The sequence below is a fragment of the Simochromis diagramma genome, unplaced genomic scaffold (genome assembly GCF_900408965.1).
Source record: "Simochromis diagramma unplaced genomic scaffold, fSimDia1.1 OVJJ01000603.1, whole genome shotgun sequence".
NCBI lineage: Eukaryota > Metazoa > Chordata > Actinopteri > Cichliformes > Cichlidae > Simochromis > Simochromis diagramma.
The window spans coordinates 22277209-22299536 of NW_024387414.1; the positions used below are offsets into that span (position 1 = coordinate 22277209).

Consider the following 22328-nt stretch of genomic DNA (forward strand, 5'->3'; position numbering starts at 1 on the left):
AAACCAGAGGACGACAGTGGTGTCTAACACTGAATGTTAGAAAATCTCATTTTGTTCAAACCACAGCAGATAATTTTGTGTGTGTGCCTTTGTGCTTTGGCTGCAAATGAGTGGTTTCAACCACAGTAAGTCTGGGGGACCCAAAGGTTCCATCGTGTGGTTCCTTCTCAGTATCAGCAGCCTTACAGTTTTTATGAAGGCATTCAATCTATAAACATTATGAACTAGGCCACAGAAATCGTATTTCTGAAGAATAGAAGAGACCACAGGCTTGTTGTACATTTAAAAAAAAAAAAAAAAAAAAAAGTAAAACGAAATAAATTATTTGGATGACGAGAAATTGATAAAAACCTTTGAACCGATGGTGCTACAAGTGCGTTTCCTCCTGCGCAGACAAGCACCTCTACTATGACACAAACAGCTAACTGTGCGAGGCACTTAGGAGTTATAGTAGGAAAGATGCTGCCCCATCCCCTCCCCCAAATATACCCACCTGTAGCTAAAGAAGCAATTCTGCTGCGACCTCTAACTTCTTGTCAAACCATTTTATTCAAAGAAGCTATTTTAAGAATTTGGACAAAAAAAAGCGCTTTATACAAAATCAAGTTAACCTGAATAATTTTTTTTTGTATTCATATTTACAGAATCCTTCGAGATGACTAGGGCGACTGATATGCTATCCGCTAACTGAACATGTCATATTAGTGTCATGGTGTCAGTGGCATTTTTACATGTTACGATGAGCCTTTTCTTTAAACCGATAAATGGTGCACAACATGAAATAAAAAGGAGGAGGTTTGTATAAATACATCAGTATCATATCCAACATTGTTTTGTAAATATTACATATGCTTGCAAGTATTTGAATTTATTAATGAATATATTTAAATACTTTTCCAAATGCAACCAAATTCCTTCAGTATGACAAGCGAAACCAGAGGAACCAGTATATTGCCACTCTTAAACCTATGAGTAGAGTGTATGAGCCCAGAATCTGGGGGGCCTTCAGCCCAGCAGGTCAGGCTGACTGCCAGGGAGTGTGCACACATTTCCCTAAACTTACAAAATAACATTTACAGTGGAAGAGAGGATAGAAAAAGCCAAGCCTTCAGCACTTATTTCATTAATACCTCCATTTATGTTCTCTTTCTCTTCTCATCTCCACTCCCTCTCCAACCTTCTGATAGCCTTTGAATCTCATTCAGTGAAACCACTGTGTGCTGACTGATACAGGCGTTAGGAATTTGGTCAATTTTTTTTTGTTTTGTTTTTTTATGCTCACATGTACATATATTTTTCCAGAGTATTAAGTGGACGATGCAGCTGTTTTTGTTGCCTTCACGCTTCGTTCTCTGTCTGCGGTGGTATGTTGTTAGCTGAAACCATGGAGTCTTGCTTGCGAGTCATCCGGTCCAACTCAGCCTGGACATCAGTCAAACCCGGCTTCTGCCCTTGGAAAAAAAGACAGGAGACAAAGCCCAAAAGTAATCTCCTGTAGCTTCTGCGCCTGCTCATAAAAACAGCTTTCTATGGCAAGCAGATGGATGGATGGATGGGGTTTGAATGGTGATGCGTTCCCATGCTGGAGGTTGGTGGCTTGCTGCCACAGTTAACACGCACACATGCAAAACTAATCATCAGACAAAAGGAACATGCATTATCCTGTTGCAGAGATGTTAACACTGCTCAGCGCTGGAACAAAGAGTACATGTTAGTGTTCTCAGGCAGAGATGAGTTATGCAATCATTTCTCTCATGTTTCACGGGGTACAATCAAGCTATCGCACAGCCAATATTTGACTTTGTTACATTTAATATAACAAAGAAAAAAATGTTACTTAAGTTAAAAAAAAGATTAATTAATAGAGCTCAAAAGCGGCAGGACAAGGTATGGTGTGAGTGAGATGCAGTTATGATGGGTGGGATGATCAATACAGGCCTGCCACAAGTTTCCTCAGCTGTCAGAAGTTCAGTCTAAGGACAACTTTTTTCTCCTGCTTTAACCTTCTCACTCAGGCTGTAGAGATAAATCTCCAGACAGCAAAATGGTCCACAGTCTCTAACAAGTGTTTGTAATTTAGAGTGCACGCACTCTGTAACACACAGCATCCTATAATCCTTACTGCTTTGGTAAGAGATCAACTGCTAACCTATGAGAGAGAAGGGGTTAAATAATCGGCAACTTCTGTTTTTCACTGAGATCAGAGGTGAAAGCACTGGAATTAGAGGTTGTACCTGTTTTCTTGGCAGAGCCTTGCACTCCAGCTCCCACTGCTCCAGCTCCTGGGCTCCCGGGGGCTCCAGTCTTTTTACTCAACAGACTGTTGAAGAAGTTAGCCAGCACTCCCTCATTGGCAGCTCCCGCTGTAGGAGAAATGAGAGAGGGGGTGGTGGTGGTAAGGGAACTTGTTTATAAATATACACATATAATCCACTTTGTTTTTCCCCCCAAAATAAGTCTTTCTTGTGTAATTGAAGACAAAAGCTCCTCACTGCCCATCACTGAGTGGTGTTTGGCACCAATATGGGAACTATTTATCTTTCTTTTCAAACAAAATATTCTACAATATTTTATTTTGAAAGAGTTATGTTCCTACAAACCAAGAAAAAAAACTATTCAATATAGTTAATAGACTGACATTAAAAAATTAGAATACACTAAACCCTGACTGTATATATAATAATGGGAAATCTGTGACCTGCACAGTTCCACCATTGTGGGAATTCTTGTAGTGTTACCTCTAGAGGGCAGTACTTCACAACTTGCTCAATGTTCATACAGCAAAAACATAAGTGAAAATCTGTTCTTTTTCTTTGATTTCAAATAATATGGATGACAAAAGAGAATCTTTAATACCCTTTCTATCTCAAAAGTGAGTCTACATAACAAAACATCAGAAATTAGGGTGTACTGGAATGTAAAGTGTGATTCTCATTAATTGACATTTGAAATTGTATTCCTTTCAAACATACGTTTCATGTTTGGGTCAGGCTTCTTGACAGAGGTCATTGGTGAGCCACTGGCTACGGCTGTCTGTCCGGCACGGCCTGCAGGCCGTGGAGACCCTGAGGCTGTCCGTCCTGGAGACTCCTAAAACACAGGAACCAGAATAAAAGCGTGGCCACAAACAAAAGCACCTCACGTTTTTCTATCCAGAGAAAAAAAAGAAAAAAAGAATTAAATTTCACATTTGAGGAACCTTAAGAAACTTACCGTTGCTCCTCTTGTTGGTGTGGCTGGCTGCTTTGCTAATAAAGACTAAAAAAGAAAAGAAAAGCTTGAGTTAGATGCAATTTCTGTTATATTACTAGTATATCAACAGGTTTTCCCTATCCTTTATTTTCAGGTAACATATTTTGATACAACTTCTTTCATTCTGAAAATATCAAAGACAAATGTATGCAAGAAAACTGTGACAAATTAATAAATAAAGGGGGCATTTAGTGCAGTAGAAGGAACTTAAAGCACTGGGCAATACTAACCTGCAACTTCAGTTATGTTTTTTAAAATTGTCTTCCTGGTTTATTTTTTTTTTCACAAAATAGGAAGTGAGGGTAATGTTTCATATCATGTGACAGTTTCAGATCAACACTGCTGCAGTATAAAACACTGTTTAACAGTGAAAGCAGCAGATCACCGCAAATATGTTAGAAAGGACTGATCCTTTTTTTTTTTTTTACCAGTGAAAGATATTTGACCCTGATTTTGAGATCCTGCTTAGATCAAAATCAGAAACTAAAAAACAACAAACAAACGCATATCAAGCTCACTGGCTGGTGACAGAAATCATGATAAATGGGGAGAAGGCCACATCTACCTGCTGCTTCATCAGGAAAACCTGCTCATCCTCTGCATTTATCTCTTTGTCATGAACCAGCTGTTAAGAAGAGCAAAGGAAACAAGAATGCCATTAAAAAGGAGAAGAACAGAGCAAAAAGCTCTGGAATACTTCTGCATTTTTGTAACTTTTACGTTTGGTCAATATTTGCATTTTTATACCTTTCGTACTGGAGGCTTTGTGATAAAATCTTCAAATGGATCTTCTGGTCTGACTGTTGTGAAGTTTTCGTGCAAAATACCAATTTTCTTCTCGTTATCCCATCCGGATGGACTAAAAGAGAAGGAAAAGATTTTTAAATTGTTTTTCAAAAAGATCTGAAGACAGATGCCAGCACAAACTGTTTGCTAACAATATGACAAACAGGTTTTAATATTTGGGACAAGGTTGACTAGTTTTACTTACATGAACACTGCATCCTTCTCCACCACTAAGGCAGGTGTGACGAACTGAAAGTCATACAGTTTATGTACTATATATTTGTAAAGCAGATCCAGGTTCTTCTCCTCTTTGACTGAGGTATAGATCAGACCTGCTCCATCTGTTCAGTTAAGTTAAGGCAGCAGTTGTTGGGTTAGTGTCATATATGGTAAATTGATATTAAGCCACATACAGAAATTCAAGGTATGGCAGAGCTCAAGAGTAAAAAAAAAAAATTAAATAAAAAAAAAGACATGCATTAAAAACAAGGATACAATGTAAGCAAAATCGCCTGATGTGGGATTGGATGAAGTCGAAGTGCTCGTCTCTGTAGTCGTGCTCCTTCTCTAGTACGCTGACTGCATCACACTTAAGAATTGAAGCAAAAATTATTGATATAAGGAAAGAAATAGAAGATTTTAGTGGCAGACAATTAAAACCAAATAACACACTGGTTTTTAAAGTTAGTCAACCATTTGGCCAGCCGTCTAATCTGCGATAACAGATATCTGAGGGACAGATAACTGAGCAGAGTAGAGTGGTACACTCCTGTGAATGTAGGCGAACTTCTTGTTTCATAACCTTTTCTCTGAGAGTTGGAGATGTTGTGGGTTGGAGAAGAAAAGACATTTTGAGTCTTTTGAAATATCTTTGAGATATCGAACAGACATTTTATCCAGATTTAGTAGTTTTTCCTCTGACAAGAGCTATTCAGAGGCCCCAATGATAAAAAAAAATTAATTAATATAAAATTTTTTAAAAAAAAAAAAAAAGGCACATTCCCCATGTTCCAGCCACAGCTAGCATGTGAAGCTCTGCTGATGGCTACCTTGTGCTTTTCAGCACCCGTCTTTGCCTAGAGGATTAACAGGCAAGTATAATGGTAACTTTTTATTAGTAAATACTGCCTCACAAAGCACAGCATAAAAGTAAGAACACAGATAAATGCATCAGTGGGGATGGTCTCCACATGGGATTTTAGGCCAAATATGCTCACTAGTGTGGGAATTCAATCACATAGAACAGCTGGAAGAACAGATATCAGGGTGTTAAAGAAGGTTTCCTTTGCCTGTTTATGGCAGACGACTCAGTCCTAAATAGAAGGAGCTATTGATCTCCTGGCTGTGATACAAAAAGCCAGTTTAGAAAATCTATAGATCACGAACACAGGTGGCTACAAACAAAAATCATGGCAGCAGCCAAGGACAGGATGCTTCTGGCATTATCTAGAGATTGTCCAAAATAGCTTAACCTAAAACAGGTATCCTTGGACTTTTCTGAGGACACAGTTAAATTATCAGCAGGTTAAGAAGCTCCTGAATGAAATGCATCCATGCCCTCAACAGAAATCAAAGCCTCGCTGGGGAAATAGATTGTACGGTAAGTTTCACTCCCAAAACTGAAACTGTAGAGGCACAGACGCAACAAGTAGCTTTTTAGATGACCAGCAGCTGTTCCTTCTTGTGTAGTAAAAGAAACAACAATGTTGTAATACATTACCAAGATTAATTATCATTAAGATTCCAAGTTTTGGCTCTGTTACATCTCAGAAACAAGTACTTCTAAAAAGCTTTTTATAGCAACATTTGTAAACGGCTTCAAATGTGACATTCTGGTAGGTTTAAGAGGTTTTTACCTTTGTGCAAACTATTAGCACTGGAATGCCCAGGTTGTGCGTGAGTGTGTTTTCCCCTAGTGGTAACACAACGTCCTCATCCTCTCCTGCTGTTGGGGCTCGTCTCTGTGGGGAGGATGGGGTGGCATCCTCTGGTTCTGTGTACTCTTGGAAGGCTTTTATCACTAGAAGACAAAATAAAGGGGAAAAAAGGGTAAATTGAATGTATTAGTGAACGCAAAGCTCCAGATCTATAGAAATAAAGAAAATTAGTTCAGTATTCAGTGTCTCGACCCACTGTTTTTATTTTTTCCTTTCCATTCTCCTCGCCTGGCATCTAGCACTTCAGCACTGACAAAAAAAGCCCTAAAATATAAACAACACTAAGGTGACAAATGTGGTCTGACCTCAGGGACTCTGTAGCACTGACAGCATTTTATAGGTGCACATTATCTTTGCTTGTAACTTTGGAAAGAGCAATGAGCCACTTGCAGCTTCTTCAGCACTATAAACTTTGTTTTATAGCACAGTTTTAATTGTTGTGCAAGGCCTCAAACTGTGTTCCTCAGATTAGATCATAGAGTCAACACAAATAAAGCTTCTTAGTGGTATATCAGGATAAGACTATGTCTGCCTAGTGACAGTCTAAATTTAAATGTTCACACAAGTAGTCACTGCTGTGTATACATTGTGTAGCATCACAGAAAGAAAATTACAATGTTACATTTCCAGTTAAATAACATGCCTTGTTCAAAGACAGAAAAAGACATCCTTTATTTTCCTGTTGTGCTGATCCCAGCTGTCCAGACATTTACAAAGCTGGAGTGTGAAGGGTGGGGTGGGGGTTTACGCAGGAAGCCATGGCCTATTTCCTCAAAAGCTAAAGCCAGATTGACTTGGTGTTTAGAGTCAAGCCCTTTACTTTCAGGCAAAGAATTTTATACAGGGGATGAGAACTGGTCTGAAAAGCTACGAGAACCCTTCTTAAGATGCACAGCTGCACAAATCCAGTACGTATGCACAAAAAGTTCATAGGCCAAATGGGACTACCAAAGGATCCAAACATTCCAAAATGTAGTAAATTTATTGAAAAAGACCTGATCACACACTTGGTCAAAGCAATGATGAATGCTGTTCACATTATGCTTGGCCTATACTGGAAGACTTTGAAAAGATAGATTCAAGCCTCAAACCCCTAATTCTTTCATATATAAAGACAATGTTTTTTTTAAGTCTGAGTTTTAAAGGCATAGATAAGATAAGATAAGATAAGATAAGATAAGATAAGATAAAATAAAAGACAGCAATACTAAACATTTTGATTTTATCAGAACACAGGAAAGACAAAAAAAGGCTGAATTAAGGCAGCTTCAAGTTTTATGACAACCATGCATGCAACACCCGAGATAATGTGAGCCGCGTCTCAACTTTCCTTTGTTTGACATGCACACGCACACACACACACACACACACACACACACACACACACACACACACACACACACACACACACACTTAAAAGTTATTTGGTACAACTGATTAAGGCTGAGAATATTGTAAGTAAATGGAAAGAAAAAATATATTACTTTGGGCAGCATGTACAGAAACATAAAATTTTGCAGTGATTTCAAAACAGCAACATTTAATGCTGAAAGGAGAGATGATTGGTGGACTGTCACTTTAAAATAAAAACATTAAAGAGACAGACTTTGCCCCACTAAGACCTACTTATCTGTTCCACAAACAAAGGTGAGGTCAAAATGCATCAGCAGTCTTCATTAAGGACTTTTCAAATACTTTGTGTGTACTACATTTTAAGTACTGCAAAAGCACCAATCAGTATATATTCTTTCTAAATTCAAAGGTATACACTTGATGTCAGTAAAAGTTCAACTTCAGCTAAAAATAAAGTACTCTTATGGCCAGACTAATTTCACCTAATAACATTTGGTCTTGGATGCTATTGTTAAGTCAAACTGAACTTCTACAATGCTCTTCAACTGTTTATTATATACAAAAACTGCCTCAAAACATAATTACTGCAACTGCAGATAAACAAGCCTATTACTAACAGAAGTCATGGACGCAAATAGTTTTCCATTCAACGAGCGGTAGAGAAGCAGTAGGTTTATCCTGTTATTTGGTTTGAGATGATTCCAGCAGCCAGCCTACTTTATTTACAGCAGAACAGAGCACGAGTCAGAACGTCCAGCCCACTGAATTTTGAGTTACGTCCCTTCCTGTCCCTGACGCTGCTGTAAAAGGGGAGGAAACCATGATGCAAGATGACTGCAAGACTCCCTGGACAAAAGCCACTCACACACTTCCAGTCTGTCGGTCTGACTCTCACTCAAACACTCATGGTCACACGTTTAAAATCTGACTAATCCTCACCATCTGCTATTTACATTATCGCTTACATGCCAGAAGATCCTTTATTTCGTTGAGAGGCCTTGGCTAAATTGGACAGGGATCATCAAAAATGAAATGTTAAGAGAAGTCTGACAAACAAGTCAGTCACCCAAAACGGACCAAATAGTAAACACAACACCACCACCACCAACAACAGTAGTCACAAAACAGCCATCCACACAGGGTATGAGGTCTACATTCCAGGTAGGAAAGCTTTCTGCTACATTATATCAGCCAATTGTAATTTTATTCCAATACAACTACTCAAAGCGAAAGCAAACTTGTGGGCTAACTGAAAGTCATTAAACCAATTATTAGTGGACAAAATGACAGAAAGCAATTCAGTGCGCTTTAGTCATCAGTTATTGAGCAGCTTCTCTTTTCTTTTTCACACGTTTTTCTGCAGACAGGGCTACTTGTGTTGGCATGTTACACAGTGACAATCTCTCTGAACCTGTGCTGTCAAACTCATCTAGCATATAACCAGTTTTACTTCTCTGTCCAATCTCTTTTGGCACTTTTAAGAGCAAAAGCAGCAGGCAATGTTTGGGAGCTGACAAGAACATTGAGCAAACCCTGGAGGCTGAAATAAACTTATCTGAATACCAACAATCTTTCCAAATACAAAAGAAGCGTTCATAAGCATGAGATGCCCCAATTCTAAAATTAACAGGAGAACAACATCTGAGTGCATCACAGTCATTGATCTGCAGAACTTGCCTCCAGCAAGAGCACACAGCTGAGGATCATGGGCCTCTCTGATGATGACCTGGAATCCACCTCAGCAAAGTGTAATAACATACAGTCCTTGCCTTCAATGCTATACAGCAACCAATCAGCAAGGAGTCCAGCAGTTATTATGTAACACTACCATTGCATCCACCATGGGATGCTTTAGGCACATTTGTTTTTTTCCTTTACGTTTTCGCCTTAAAGAGTCAGTTCAAGTGAGATTTTTGCATTTTGATATATGAAGGAAAATGACCAGATTATAACAAATCGCCATTTCAATAAGTGGATCTGCTTCAACAAAACAGAGATCTATTTGGAGATATGCTAGTTATTGATATTTTAACAATCTGAATGTGTCTTTTGAAATGCTCAACCATGACCGATGCCAGCTACTTGACCAAAATGCACACATTTCTAACGCTGAGGTTTCAGGGGACGTTAGTTTTTCACTCTATAAGCTACGTGCATGAATGCAGGTATGAATGTAAAGCTAGATCAACAAGAGTGTATGTGTGTGTGTGTGTGGGTGTGGGGGGGGGGGGGGGGGGGGGGGGTGAGGTAGGGGTGGGGTGTTCGAAATACAAGCCTTGCATTTATTATTGCTGTATATGCATTTATTATTGGTGTATATGTAACTTACTCTTCTGCTCCATTTCTCTCATGTTCTCAGGAGGAATCTTGAGCTTGTCCACATGGTCGCGCAGGACACTGGCCCACTTCTGCAGCGACTCCATAATGGTCCAAGGTCGTGACATATCCACAACAAACACAGCTAGACAGTCAGGTAGCGACTGAGCAGTAACAGCAAACTTAAGAAGGCCTTTGTGGTATAGGTCCCCATCCAGGATCCACACATTACAGCGTGTAAGGTCTGCAAGAAGAAAGTAAAATGCTAGTTAAACACAAGCACTAATAATAATCAGTTTTAAGGTGGAATTATTTTATAAAGGTTCCTGCAGATTAATGACAGAGACCACATTCAAGGTTCATCAGTGAATCTCACCATCCCTGTCCTCATCGTGGACACTTAAGTACAGATACTCCAGTCCCCTCCCCTTCTTGTTGTGCTCAGCTCCTTGAAGTTTGGCCATGAGTGTCGTCTTTCCTGAACCATCCTCACCTGCAAAATATTTTATTCATAATACAGATAAATAGATTATATTCGTGTTATTTTTAAACAACAAATTATATGACATAAAAAATGCACAAATGCATTTCCGTTCCTTTCAAGAAGGATGTCTAGGCTTTCCACAATGTACACTCTCTCACACAAACCTGCCTGATGAGAAGCAGCATTTCTCACATTTTCAGAGGGCCTGTTTCGAATAAATATGACCCCACCCAAGAAGAATACCCTATATTCTTCTGTTTATTATGTCTGTCTTTAGTTCAACCTCAGCCCGGGGTGGGGGTAAAGCAGCTCAAAGTGCAATTCAGGAACGTGCAATCATTAGATTTTGCAGCTGCTTTGCCCTCTTCTACCTCTCAGGGTTGACCAGCACAAATAAACTACAGAAACTTCAATTTTCACACATGTAACCAATACTCACCAAATATCAGGATGTTTTTTCCTGGAGGCAATTTTGAACTCGATCTAGTTGAAACTTCACTCAGTATTGAGGACCTACAGATAAGAAAAAGACAGGTAGATTTTTATATACAAGTCACACTGACTGTGATCAGACTGACAGCAGCTCCTCATCTCAGAGCAGTCAAACGTGGTGTCAAAACTGTTAACCGGTAACTAGTTGGACACACCTTAACTTCATTGATTACGATCACTTTTTGACTCTTTGAGCCGGTCCAGTGATGACTCCAAGACAGCACAGAAGCAGGAAATGATAATTCGTTTCCATTGACCGGTACAACAGAATTAAGTAGCTCAATCCTGAATCCATGAATTTACAGAGGAGCAACTATTATCTAAAGACGCTATCATGTTTTTTTTTTTTTTGCGTTTCTCTTTAAGTTAACGGGTTTCTAACGTTTACGTTACTATTAGCTTACTGTATCCTGCATCAAGACGCTAACTAGTATTTAGCTCTTATCTTGACATAAACTATCAATGTACTAGTTATTTGAATGGCGCCCTGGAAAGTGTCTAACGTTCACTGTATTAGTAAAACTCCTCTGCTAGGTAACTACAAGGCAGTGTTAGCTTAACATCAGGAGGAGCAGCAGCAAACCTGCTAGCTGATGTTAGCTGATCTGCTAACAGACTGACCGCTCAGCTTCAGTTAGTGCTAACGTTGGTGCTAGCCGGGCCGGTGTTTGATAGGGAAAAACCGGCAGTGACAAAGCAGAACCATGGCGGCTGTGCTGTTCTGAGAAGGCCCTGCGGAAGCATGAAGTCGTTAAAAGAGTAGCAGGACTTGCCAAAGAGTTTGCCCTTCTTCCTCTTCGTTGTTGTTCTCTCCTGTCCCAGCTGCGCCCGGGAGCTGTTTCTCCAAAACGGGAGCCATCTTCTCTTTCTACAACCACAAAGGCAAGGCCCTGCTGCTTGGCCACCAGTAGCACCGCCTTCATCCGAGTGGCCAAGGGTGCGTTACATTCTTCGTCTGCCGCGGTCCGCCGGAACCCCGTGTTTCTCCTCTGCTATTTCACTTATTGTAATGTGCTTTTATTCATTTGTTTAATATGTATTATTGATGAGGACCGCCTTTATTGAATAAACTAAAACTTTTATTGATATATATGAGTGTAAAAAAGTTTGCACAGATCACACTGTCTTATGGCAATGACATGGGGTCAAAATATCTAGTTGTCCTTCTGGCCACGTTCCAGTAAGTGACGTAATGGCAGTTTTTTCTTTCTTTAAACAGCTGATGGAGAACATTGTGATATCGATAATTGACTCGGGGCAAACATTTTACTGGTTTCTGTCATTTACACTTACTATTCGGTGTTAATTTAACCTATAATTCCTCATTTTTAGCAACAAACCCATAATGATAATGCATAATGCAGTGTATATTTTAAAAATATAAGTATTACTGATTTTACCGAAGTTTTAAAGTGAAAAGTGAAAATATAAGTTATACTATTTGATTGATCAGGGTTTTATTATCATTATTATCATTATTGTAAATACATTTGTGTCCAACAATAGTGGTATTTAGCAGGTCTCCAGTAGATGATGCTATTGCTCAGAAATCCGTCTTCACCACGAGGTTATTACGGTTAACCAAAATGTAAAAATAAAACTAGATGTGGAAAACGGGCATTCCAGTTAACTAAAATAAAATAAACGCTAGAATTTCAGAAAAATTAATAGATTAAATGAACTGAAACGGTTTTGCGATGTGATAAATTAACAAAATGAAATAACAACATTTAGTAATAGGATTTGTTAATTTAGTAAAATTTGTTATAAAAAAGGCTTTGACGGACATGTTTACTGAGTTTTTAAAGGTCTCCAAGGCTGTGAGTTAACTGCTTTCAAAAATATTTTTGATTCTAACACCGATACCAATTTTCCAGTATCAGTATAGGTATTACAATAACACTGAATCTAATAAAAACGAAACTAAAACGAAACATTTTCAAACAGTTAAGCTACACTGAAACATGGAAACTCACTATGGGAACTAACTTAAACTAAAATGAATTGAAACAACAAACAAAAACTAAATGAAATAAGATCTCTGTCTCCACTAACGCTTTGGAAATTCTAATAGTGAAAAAACAAACCTGCTACCATTTCTGTTTGATTTATATGGTTACAATTGGGTCTAAAGGCCACAGCCACAGCACAAGGAGTGATCCAACAAAGGCTTAGATTGGGAAGGTTTTGTTGATCATTATTTATCCATCTGACATCCCAAAACTTAAATCAGTGGGTAGGAGAAGATGCTGTGTACTGTGTAATGTGTACTCTCTTCCAAACTCCTGCAACTCTGAGGCACATCTTTACAAAAACCAGCCTGTCCCGAGGCTGCTACACCTGTACGCACAATCAGGTCTTGCAACAACTGGTGATCATCCTAGAAGGAAAGTGAACAACCACAAGTGTCTTCGCTCCCCCATTCCCTGCCATCAATCATCTGGTCATGGTCGTCTTCTCAGAAGATATTATAGTTCCTGTAAGATATAGTTGGAGAGGCAGATAAACTTAAACTATGCTGAAACAATTAGCTTACCAAGGCATCCTTGTGGAGGTTGGGTGACATCACCCTTCAAGAGGTGTTGTTGGAAATAAATCAACAAAACACTCAGGATTGGACCTTCACCTACCTGACGACCCCAATGAAGTTGTTACCACTCTTCCACTAAAAATACCAGGCAATAAACAGAGCTGATGTTGTGGTCTGTAAAGACTATTAATGACCGTGGTGTTAAAAATCTTGAAATGTTGAAAGGCCCAAAGGGCTGCTCGGGCTTCCCTTTCAGTTGTATTATACTCACACCAAGCAGGAGGAAACTGGGTGACCAGTGCCGAAGGAATCTTCCTGTAACAAAACAGCAGTAACTCCAACTCCACTAGAGTCAACAGACAGCTTGAATGGTGTGCAAAAGTCTGGAGCTGACAGAACGGGGGTGCTACAGAGGAGAGCTTTATGGTTTGACAGGCCTCAAACCACACTACAAGATACTGGTTTGGGTAGGCAAAGGCAAAGGCTGAACACAAAGAAGGACATGACACAGGTTTAGATTCCGATTAATACCATTTATTAATAAAATGTTGAACAACAAGGCTTTCTTTGCGAAAGACTAGAGAAAGGGGGTTTAGGAAGAAGCCACATAAATCAGCTCAGCCCGCATACTTCACAGGTCACTTGTTATCAAGGGAGATAACTGGATCTATGCCTTTAAGATCTATTATCTTTAAGGCATAGAGCTCACATGCACATATGATTTAGAAAATAAAAATGCCAGAGTAACACATAACAGTATTTATCTAGAGTTCTTACATATGAGCAATTCAGGATTGCCAAATAAGAATGTTTCAGTATCAGAATAGATGATTGTTCATAAAGCGCAGTAGTAGCCTGTTTGAATTTGTCATATGAGGAATAAAGCACCCCTTTGTATTCATCTGAATGGTGAGGCATAACACTAAAACTCACTTACTCATAACTGACCCCATTTGTTGTCACGGTCCTGGGTCTCTGGCCCAGCGTTTTCAGTTTACGTTTTGAGTTCTTGAGTTATTCCTTTATTATGTTGAGTAATTGGATTATCTTTTGGTTGCCTTTAGTTTATTTATGTTTCACTTAGGTCTTCTGTGTTAGTCTGTCATGTTTCTTGTCTTCTTGGCCATGTTGTGAAGTTGTATTGTCATGTCCGCTTTCCATTCTGTTTCCTGTTTTATTTTGACGGTCTCTGTCCTATGTCAGTGTAGTCTGCTTTGCTTCCTTTGTCTCGTTATGTTTCAGGTCCAGGTTTTTCATGTTGTTTGTTTACATCACCCACTTTAGGTTAATGTTAGTTGTGCTTCAGTTTGCTTTGCCCTTTGTTTGTACCCTTTTTACCAGCCTCATTAAACTTGCTTTTTGTTAATACCCAAGTTTTGGTTCCATGTTCCTTTTGTGTCTGCATTTTGGGTCCTCTTTACAAATTCCTATAGTGTGCCGCCGTATACTGTGACATTTGTGTTACTGTATCACTCAAATTATACCCTTTACTTACAGGAAGAAAATTACCTGGGACAACGTTTAACCAGTAACAACAACACTGATGACATTTTCACTCGGCAGAGCACAACAACACACCTTTGAAAAAAAAAAGCACAGTGTGAACATGTGCAGCACAGGTGTCACCTCACTTTGGTAAAAGAATCTAGTTCCTTATTGGCGAGACACTATAGGGTGTCATTATGTCTGTGTGCCACACCCTCTGCTCGATAGCTCTCATTACAAGGTGAACTTTCTCTCAGGTATGTTTGGAGAGTTTCAGGTTTTGAGAGTTGAAGTGCTCAACATACAAGGACACCTGACTATTCTGAAATGAACAAATATGTTTTTGTTTGTTTTACAGGTAAGAGTATTGACTGTTAATTTATGCATAGGAATGAAAATCTAATATAATGAAAACATGTCCAGAGTTTTCCCTCTCTTACTGAACTGTGGCTTTTTGCACATTCCTTAGCACTCTTGAGTGGAGAGCTATTGACCCGTATCATGTTGTAGCTTCCAAACACCTGTTTCTTTATTTCTCTGTGTTTCTTTCATTTTTCAGTCTAGCTCAGCTGAAGCAGGAGTTGCAGACAGATGAGCTCTGGACATTAACACAGAAAGTCTGGTGGATTTTCCCATATGTGTTTGAGTCCTGGCTATGTGGAGTAGAGTGGTTGGCTGGGATGGTGGTTATTCTCCAGGGAGTGCATTCCAGAGCTTTTGCATCATGTGAAAGTCAGCCTTTGCTGCCCCTTTGTCACTGTTTAGCTTTGCTGCCAGGAGGAAAAACAAACAAGATTGATTTTATTTTTGTAAAGCTTGAAAGCACAACTTCGTCCTATTTGGAACAAGTAGATGGGACAGAAGCTATTTTCAACTGCTCCTGTATTCATAAGGGGTCACCACAGATAGCTCTGCGTGTTTTATTTGCCAGATTTTCTTTTTCTTTTTACAGCTGATGCCCTTCCTGACCAAACCCCAAAGTGATTTGTGTCTCCTCCCGGGATCAGTGGCAGGATATATTTTACAAATTGTTCTGTCATCTCTTTGAACAACTTGTAAAATACTCAAATGTCTGAGAAGATTGAGTACAGAACAAAGATTTGCTAGGTATATTTCTGACAGTCGCATATGTTTAATTTAATTTTATAAATCTGTTGACAGTCTATTGAATTTGTTATAAATTCTATTAAAATCTCATAAATGAGCAAATAGCTTTATAAATATCTGCATTAAATATTATTTTCATGCGCAACAATGTGTCTCTGGCTGCAGAGATGCTGCCTTGTGCTATCAGCTTTTATGCCAGGAGAGGGCGCTGTCTCCTCAATAATGTGGTCTGTCCTTTGAAAATCTACGTAAATCTATTTATTTAGAAAGCCGTTTCTGTATTGAATTAAAGGATTAAAATAAGAGTAAAAGGGCAGAAAAACGTATCTGGGATACATCACATGCATCACTGAATAAATGCTGACGGAATTTCGGATGTTGTGACAGTAGAAAAAGCCCATTGATACATGGGTTGATGCCACGTGCATGAATTAGTTTAAATGAAGGGAAATTCAGCCTCGGTATAGCCTAAACAGGACCTACTAACCCGCCTGGCTGCTTTTCAGATGATTTGTGATTAAATAGCAGTTTGGGGACTTTTGGATGATGCAATCAACATGGCAGCCGCATTTCGCATATGAGTGTTTATCCCTTTCTTTCAGTTTCAGGGAAAGAAAAAGTAAAGAGAAACGTGTTTGTCATAAAAAGAACAAATCAAGTTTTTCTACATGTAATTCCTACTGCACCAAAAGATGAGATTGTTTGGCCAAGCATGCTTAAGCAGTTTAATTAGATACAGTACTTTTAAAAACTGCTAATAGTGATTCAGTCCCCAGCTTTTGATTGATGTTGTTTTAGAAAAATTAAACTTCATTCTTAAGCCCCAATTTCGCCTGACACCTGCGTCAGCATACCAGCGTGTCAGTGGCTGACAACATGTTTATCTGAACGGGTCATTTGATGAATTTGTTAAAGTCAGTCACACCAGGCTTGTCCCATTAACACTTAGAAGAAAGATAGCTAACAGACTCAGTGCTTCAGTGTATATTACAAAGTGTGGAGTGGACTTCTCGTACTCTCTATGTCCCCACTTTATGGATGGATGGATTGGTGGGTGGATTTAGCCCACAGTGACATACGTGAATAATCATGTATCAACATTGCAGCGCAACTCAAAAACACTGAGTTTTATAGATTCCACACTCTTGACCGTGTAGCCCTAAAAGTTGTGTTTATTTCTGTGATGTGCAGTATAATTTGCTGACAAACTGGCAAAAGAAGAGCAGGGAGGATTCTTGCTGACAAAAAGACGGGAAAAAAACATGAAAGAGTCCTTTTCCATGGAGTGTGTGTGTGTGTGTGTGTGTGTGTGTGTGTGTGTGTGTGTGTGTGTGTGTGTGTGTGTGTGTGTGTGTGTTGCGCTGGTGGTTTTACTGACACAAAGCTTTCTCATGCATAATTTATATTACACCCATACTTCTGTGAGGGGAGGTGGGCACTAACTTGATTTTTTAGAATTACTTTTTTGGCTGAGGAAAAGCAGAGGACACACGCACACTCACACACAGATGCAGTTTCTTAAAGTGCAATAAGCGATGGTCCTTTAATAATAATTCTTAACTTCCCAGATGGCTTTCTACAACAAATTCGCCAGAGTGGGTGTGCGAGGGAGGAGGGGTTAAAGACTGGGAGGGTGTAGATTGCAGACAGAGCGGTAGTGGGGTTGGCTGGATTGTGATATCGACAGATGTCTAGAAAATTGTGTGAGGGGCACTCGTCGGATAGTCTACAACACACGGACCCCAGGCTGCACCTCGGAGAGCAGGGGCGGAATCTGCAGCTGTCACTCCAAAAAGCCTTACCTCCATTACCACATCCAGCCACAGATTGCAAAAGAAGCCGAGCTGGTTACGCACTAGAAATACAGGTAAGTGTCGTCACAATGATTTTTATAAAAAAATGATTTCATTTTTAAAAATGTTTTATATTGAATTTCGAGCAGTGCGATGTTGTAAAAAAGAAAGAAAGAAAGGTCTTCCTACCTGTGATGAATCTAGTTTATCTGCTTTTATCATTCCTGCTGTGCTGCTTTTTTCTTTATTTTTATAGACTACAGCTGAAAATGTGTTTAATAAAGGGAAGACTTTTTTTGTTCTCAGTTGTTGAATCAGCGTCTTCCAGGCAAGAAGCGCTTTTTAAAAAGTAGGCCAGGCGGTTGAAATCCTTCTGCCATTATAACGAAACCGCAGAACAAAGTTGTTAGTGTGGACGCAGTGAACACATTGTTGTAGAGAATTTCGTATTTTTTTGCACGCTTATGTGCGCGAGAGGCATTTTCAAAGCAGCTGGACACACAAAAAAAGAAGAAGGGCAGAGCAGCTGAGGGAAGCGGTGGGTGGGTGGGTGGCTTTGAAAAGGGGGGGATGGATACCCCTCTATAGCCTTTATCCTTCAAATCTTCCAGCATAACGTTAAATCCACCTGGTTATAGCGACTAATTGAAGTCCGCACTAAAGTAGGTCCCGAGCCTGGGGTCGTCTTTTTTCCCCCTGTCAACTTTGTCCAAACCGTTACTTTTATCGGGATGTAACGCCTAGCGAGGAATCACAGTCCTTTGTTACCGGCCGGCACATGCTGCCGGTTACATGCACGCCTCCTTTATCTTCCCGGTGTTTTAGCGTGAAGAATTTTATCTACTTTTTGACCAACTGGAAAATTGGCTTTACACAGTAATAAACTGTTACATTGGATTATTTCAGTGGTCTGAAATATGAAGTCTTCCCACATTATAAAATTTTGCTTTGTCTGACTGGGAGGCCCCGTGACACTGGGAACATGAATGGGCGAATTAAAAAAATTAATAAATAAATATCCTCACGAACACGATCAGGCACATAATACAAGTAAGATAGAAGCGAGTGGAATAGATTTAAAAAAATAAATGCACTTTTTATTTTTTATTTTTTGTTGTTTTAATTGGAAGGTTTATAGAATCCAAATTGCTATATTGGGTTGGCTCTCCGGTATGTGTCGCATCCTGTCATTAATGCCCTTCTGCAGCACTATGGACAGTTCCACTATGGTTGTTCGTACCTGTGCCAACATGCTTCACTGCAGGTGAAAACTCCAGCATGTGGCAGTTTTGCAGGAAAAAAAAAATCAATCAACCAAACAAACAAACAAGAACGCTGAACAGTATTTCTGCCTTATTAAATGAAAATGTTCCATGTAAAAAAAAATCTGTCTGTATCTTTAGTGGGAATCAGGGTGTTTAAGTAATCCACTCTTATGAATAATTTAGGCCTGTATTCAGAAAGTCTGCAAGGTTTGCTGAAAATCAATTGCAGGGATGAAGCTGAGCTCCCAGTTTTGCTTTAAGGAAGTTATGTGGCAATCATTACATTACATTCACTTCCTCCACAGTCAAAACATGATCACACGGAAGTACGTGTCTGTAACATATTTTCTGTACTGGCAGAATGACAGTTGTGGTTTGTGCTGAAAATCCACATTTCTCAGCTAGTTTAGATGAATGGATATAACTACAAACTCTGGGTGATCGCTGCCTGCATGCTGGGAAACTTATGACACTACTGAGGGAGAAATAGTTGTGCATCTACATCATAGATGTTCAACTCAGACTTGTGGGTTCACTTGGCGCTGATCCTCACCACGCATTCCTTAAAGGGTAGTGGGTCTGCTTGGTTGCCTGATCTCACTGAGGTTCCCATGCGCTGACATTGGTTTTCCAGACAAATTGCAAATGGCAGACATCATTTCCTAATTGAACTTCTGGTTTACTTTAACATAAGACACTTCTTTACTGAAATGAAAGCGCTTCTTCATTTAGTTCTCCTTATATTCCCTCTAGTCATTTAAATGTAATTTCATTAAATTTAGAACATTATAGAACATTGTATGCTTCTATTAGATCTAAGAAAAGCTTAAAAACTATGTATTTAGTCTAGACATACTAGATTATTTTCATCCATTTAGTGGAACGTTTTAGTTTGTATGGTTTCCTTGTGTGTGCAAGGACTTTTGATCCACAACCCAGGGATGGGGTCACATCTGGGGTACTGGGAACATGAACATATATTAGACTCCCCCTGAACATGAACTTAACATTTACGACTAAATAAAAAGGCCAAAAACCAATCAATTTCTTATTTTTTCCTCTAGGAAACATCATGGGAGGCAAGCTGAGCAAAAAAAGAAAAGGATATGATGTGAGCGATCCAAAAGACAAGAAGGATGAATCCCCTGCAACAGTTGCAAGTGCAGACAACTCTGCTAAAGGGGAAGGAGGAGCCCCGCCTACAGGAGAAGAGACAACAGCAGAGGCAGGCAACGTAGAAGACGAAAAGGCTGTGACAGCAGAGGCAGCGGTACCTCAAGAGTCCGAAGCACCTGAAACGTCTGAGAAGGAACCAGCAGCACAATCAGATTCCCCAGCTGTGGAAGAACCAGTAGCATCCACTGTTAAGGAACCAGTTGCAGCAGCAGCGCCAGAGGATGTAGCTCCAGTTGTAGAGGAACCAGTCGTGGCAACAGATGAAGCCGCTACAGTAGCAAAAGAACCAGCTGCGGCAGCGGATAAAGCAGCTCCAGTTGTAGAAGAACCAGTTGTGGCAGTGGAGGAAGTAGCTCCAGTGAAAGAAGAACCAAGTGCAGAATCAAAGGAGCCAGCTCCAGAAAAAGAAGAAGCAACTGTAGTATTGGAACAAAGTGCAGCAGTACAAGAGCAAGCTCCAGAAGACCTTGCAGTGGCTGCTGTAGCAGAGAAACCTTCTGCCCCAACATCAGAAGAATCTGTGCCAGTCGAAGCTGAACCCAAGTCTGAAGAGGTCCATGAAGAAGAACCTGTTGCAGTCGCTGAATCTGTGTCAGAGGCCACCAAAGAGCCAGAGCCCATCCCAGAGACTGAGCCTGAAGCTACTGTGGAGGAGACTGTGGTCTCTGCAGCTGTCCCTGAGCCTGAACTGGTGGCTGAGCCAGCAGCTGAACCAGTGCTGGAGTCAGCCACAGAACCAGAGGAAGAGCCCAAGCAAGAGCCAGAGCAAGCAGCAGAGCCAGAGGCGGAGCCAGAGAAAGAAGAAGAGCCTGAGCAAGTACTGGAGCCAGAACTAAAACAGGAACCAGAGCCAGAGATTGTGGAGACAACAGAACCTGAGCCTGAAACAGAACAAGCCCCAGAGGCAGAGCTGGAACAAACATCACAGCCAGGACCTGAGCAAGAGGCTGAGGCTTTGAAAGCTGCAACAGAGGATCAAGTGGAAGAAACTGAAGCTGAGCCGGCTGTAGCCACTTCTGACGTGAGTGAAGTGGCGACTGTGGGAGGAGACTCTTCTGATGTCACGGAGGCTACCGCAGAGGATACCCTCACTGATCAAGCTGCAAAAGAGGAATCTTTTACACCAGAAGCTCCCAGCACTGAGGTGCCAGATGAGCTCAAGGAAGCAGAACTTGTATCTGAGGTTGTCATCGCCTCTGCATGCGAAGCTGCTGTCGAATCTGAAAAGGCAGCTGAGCCCTCCGTGGAAGCAGTGCCTCAAGCAGAGCCGGAGGTGGAAAAGAAGTTGGAAAATGGAGATTTAAAGAGCCCCTCTGTTACCGAGGATGCAATTCCATCTGTGAATGGGGAGTGTAGAGATCCTGACACTGCCATGGCCACACAGGCAGAGGAATGTGTTAATGGGGGTGAAATGCCAGAGGAGATCCCTATCAAGGAGCCGAGTGACCTTGAACTGAAAAAGGACTTGAACCTGAGTGGGGATGGTCCAGAATTTCCTGATGCAGTCTCAGACATGGTGGATGGCCTGAGCACTGAGGTCACTCAAGAAGCTTAAAAGCAGGAAGCATCATTCAAATCAAGTATAATCCCCCCCGTGGTGCAAGAAAGCCGTCGAGGTATCACAAACACAGCTACGCTTTCTGAAATGCTGTAACCACTGCAATCTCTTTAGTGGCAACTCAGGCAAAAAGGATGCTTTCTCTTGAGTAACCAAAAACGAAGCCCAACCACTTGAGGATAGAGGGACACAGGGAGATATTTATAGTGAGATGGAAGTGCCGTGAAGAGACTGAAGTTTGGAATTCGAGTACTGAAAGGCAGTGAAGCTGGACAGCTTGGCAAAAAAAAAAAAAAAAAAAAATACTGGACAGCAAAAACGACATTGTTCAGTAAAATAAAGGAATGTGTCTGTGTGTGTGAGGCCGATGAATATTACAAAGTGGCTTAATGGAAAATCTGTCATTATTAGTATATTATTTGATTTTAGAAACTCAAATATCCTTTCTATTACTATATGCAAAGACGTGATGTGTTTTGGCCTTTTATAGTAATGGTACCTGTAAGGATTGTTTAATTAAAACCAATTGTTCAGAATAGAGAATAAAAAGAGACTGTTTTAGTCTACAGTGATCTTCTTTTTCTTTCAAACGTTCTCTCAGCATCAAACGCATCTGAGGCCTTGGGTTACTAATATTAATAGTACTTTAAGCTGTGACTCAGATCATCCGTCATTCTTCTTTCTTTTACTTTAAAAAAAAAGTTTGATAACAAAGATTACGCTTGTGGATACGAGCCCATTTTGGGTTGTGTGTCACAAAATCTACTTCGAATTCAAATCAAAGACTTTTTATG

At 40.1% G+C, this 22328-nt stretch overlaps 3 protein-coding genes across 5 annotated transcripts in view; 1 reads left to right on the forward strand and 2 right to left on the reverse strand.

The window, feature by feature from the left end:
- The window catches only part of cmtm4 (CKLF-like MARVEL transmembrane domain containing 4), a 36851-nt gene extending 22132 nt beyond the window's left edge, over positions 1-14719 (reverse strand). The window contains exon 1 of the mRNA XM_040010779.1: positions 14707-14719. The gene's annotated coding sequence lies outside the window, so the exon portion shown is untranslated. The remainder of the gene's footprint in view (positions 1-14706) is intronic.
- dync1li2 (dynein, cytoplasmic 1, light intermediate chain 2) lies at positions 527-11537 on the reverse strand. 3 transcript variants are annotated; one of them, XM_040010778.1, is made up of 13 exons: positions 11394-11537; positions 10568-10641; positions 10021-10137; positions 9658-9888; positions 5895-6058; positions 4534-4627; positions 4244-4379; positions 4000-4111; positions 3818-3877; positions 3214-3258; positions 2973-3090; positions 2235-2363; positions 527-1446 (listed from the first exon to the last, which is right to left on the reverse strand). In XM_040010778.1, exons 1-13 carry the CDS (start codon positions 11477-11479, stop codon positions 1430-1432), a joined length of 1383 nt encoding a protein of 460 aa, XP_039866712.1. In that variant the 5' UTR covers positions 11480-11537; the 3' UTR covers positions 527-1429. The 3 variants fall into 3 exon arrangements, with proteins under 3 accessions (XP_039866712.1, XP_039866710.1, XP_039866711.1); XM_040010776.1 differs by having other exon boundaries at positions 527-1451; XM_040010777.1 differs by lacking the exon at positions 11394-11537 and adding an exon at positions 10776-11230 and having other exon boundaries at positions 527-1451.
- A 2678-nt stretch (positions 14720-17397) lies between the features above and the next one.
- Positions 17398-22100, forward strand: si:dkey-56m19.5 (cytadherence high molecular weight protein 1). Its single transcript, XM_040010775.1, has 2 exons — positions 17398-17609; positions 19865-22100. Exon 2 carries the CDS (start codon positions 19873-19875, stop codon positions 21529-21531), a length of 1659 nt encoding a protein of 552 aa, XP_039866709.1. The 5' UTR covers positions 17398-17609; positions 19865-19872; the 3' UTR covers positions 21532-22100.
- Positions 22101-22328: the final 228 nt, after the last annotated feature.

Excerpts from the sequence above, each read along its gene's own strand:
- dync1li2 (XM_040010776.1), bottom strand. The coding sequence starts at position 11,479 with ATGGCTCCCGTTTTGGAGAAACAGCTCCCGGGCGCAGCTGGGACAGGA. Across the intron at positions 4,112-4,243 it reads GAGAAGGATGCAGTGTTCAT|TCCATCCGGATGGGATAACG; the intron begins GTAAGTAAAACT and ends CTTCTCTTTTAG. Across the intron at positions 3,878-3,999 it reads CAAAGCCTCCAGTACGAAAG|CTGGTTCATGACAAAGAGAT; the intron begins GTATAAAAATGC and ends TCTTCTTAACAG.
- si:dkey-56m19.5 (XM_040010775.1), top strand. The coding sequence starts at position 19,873 with ATGGGAGGCAAGCTGAGCAAAAAAAGAAAAGGATATGATGTGAGCGAT.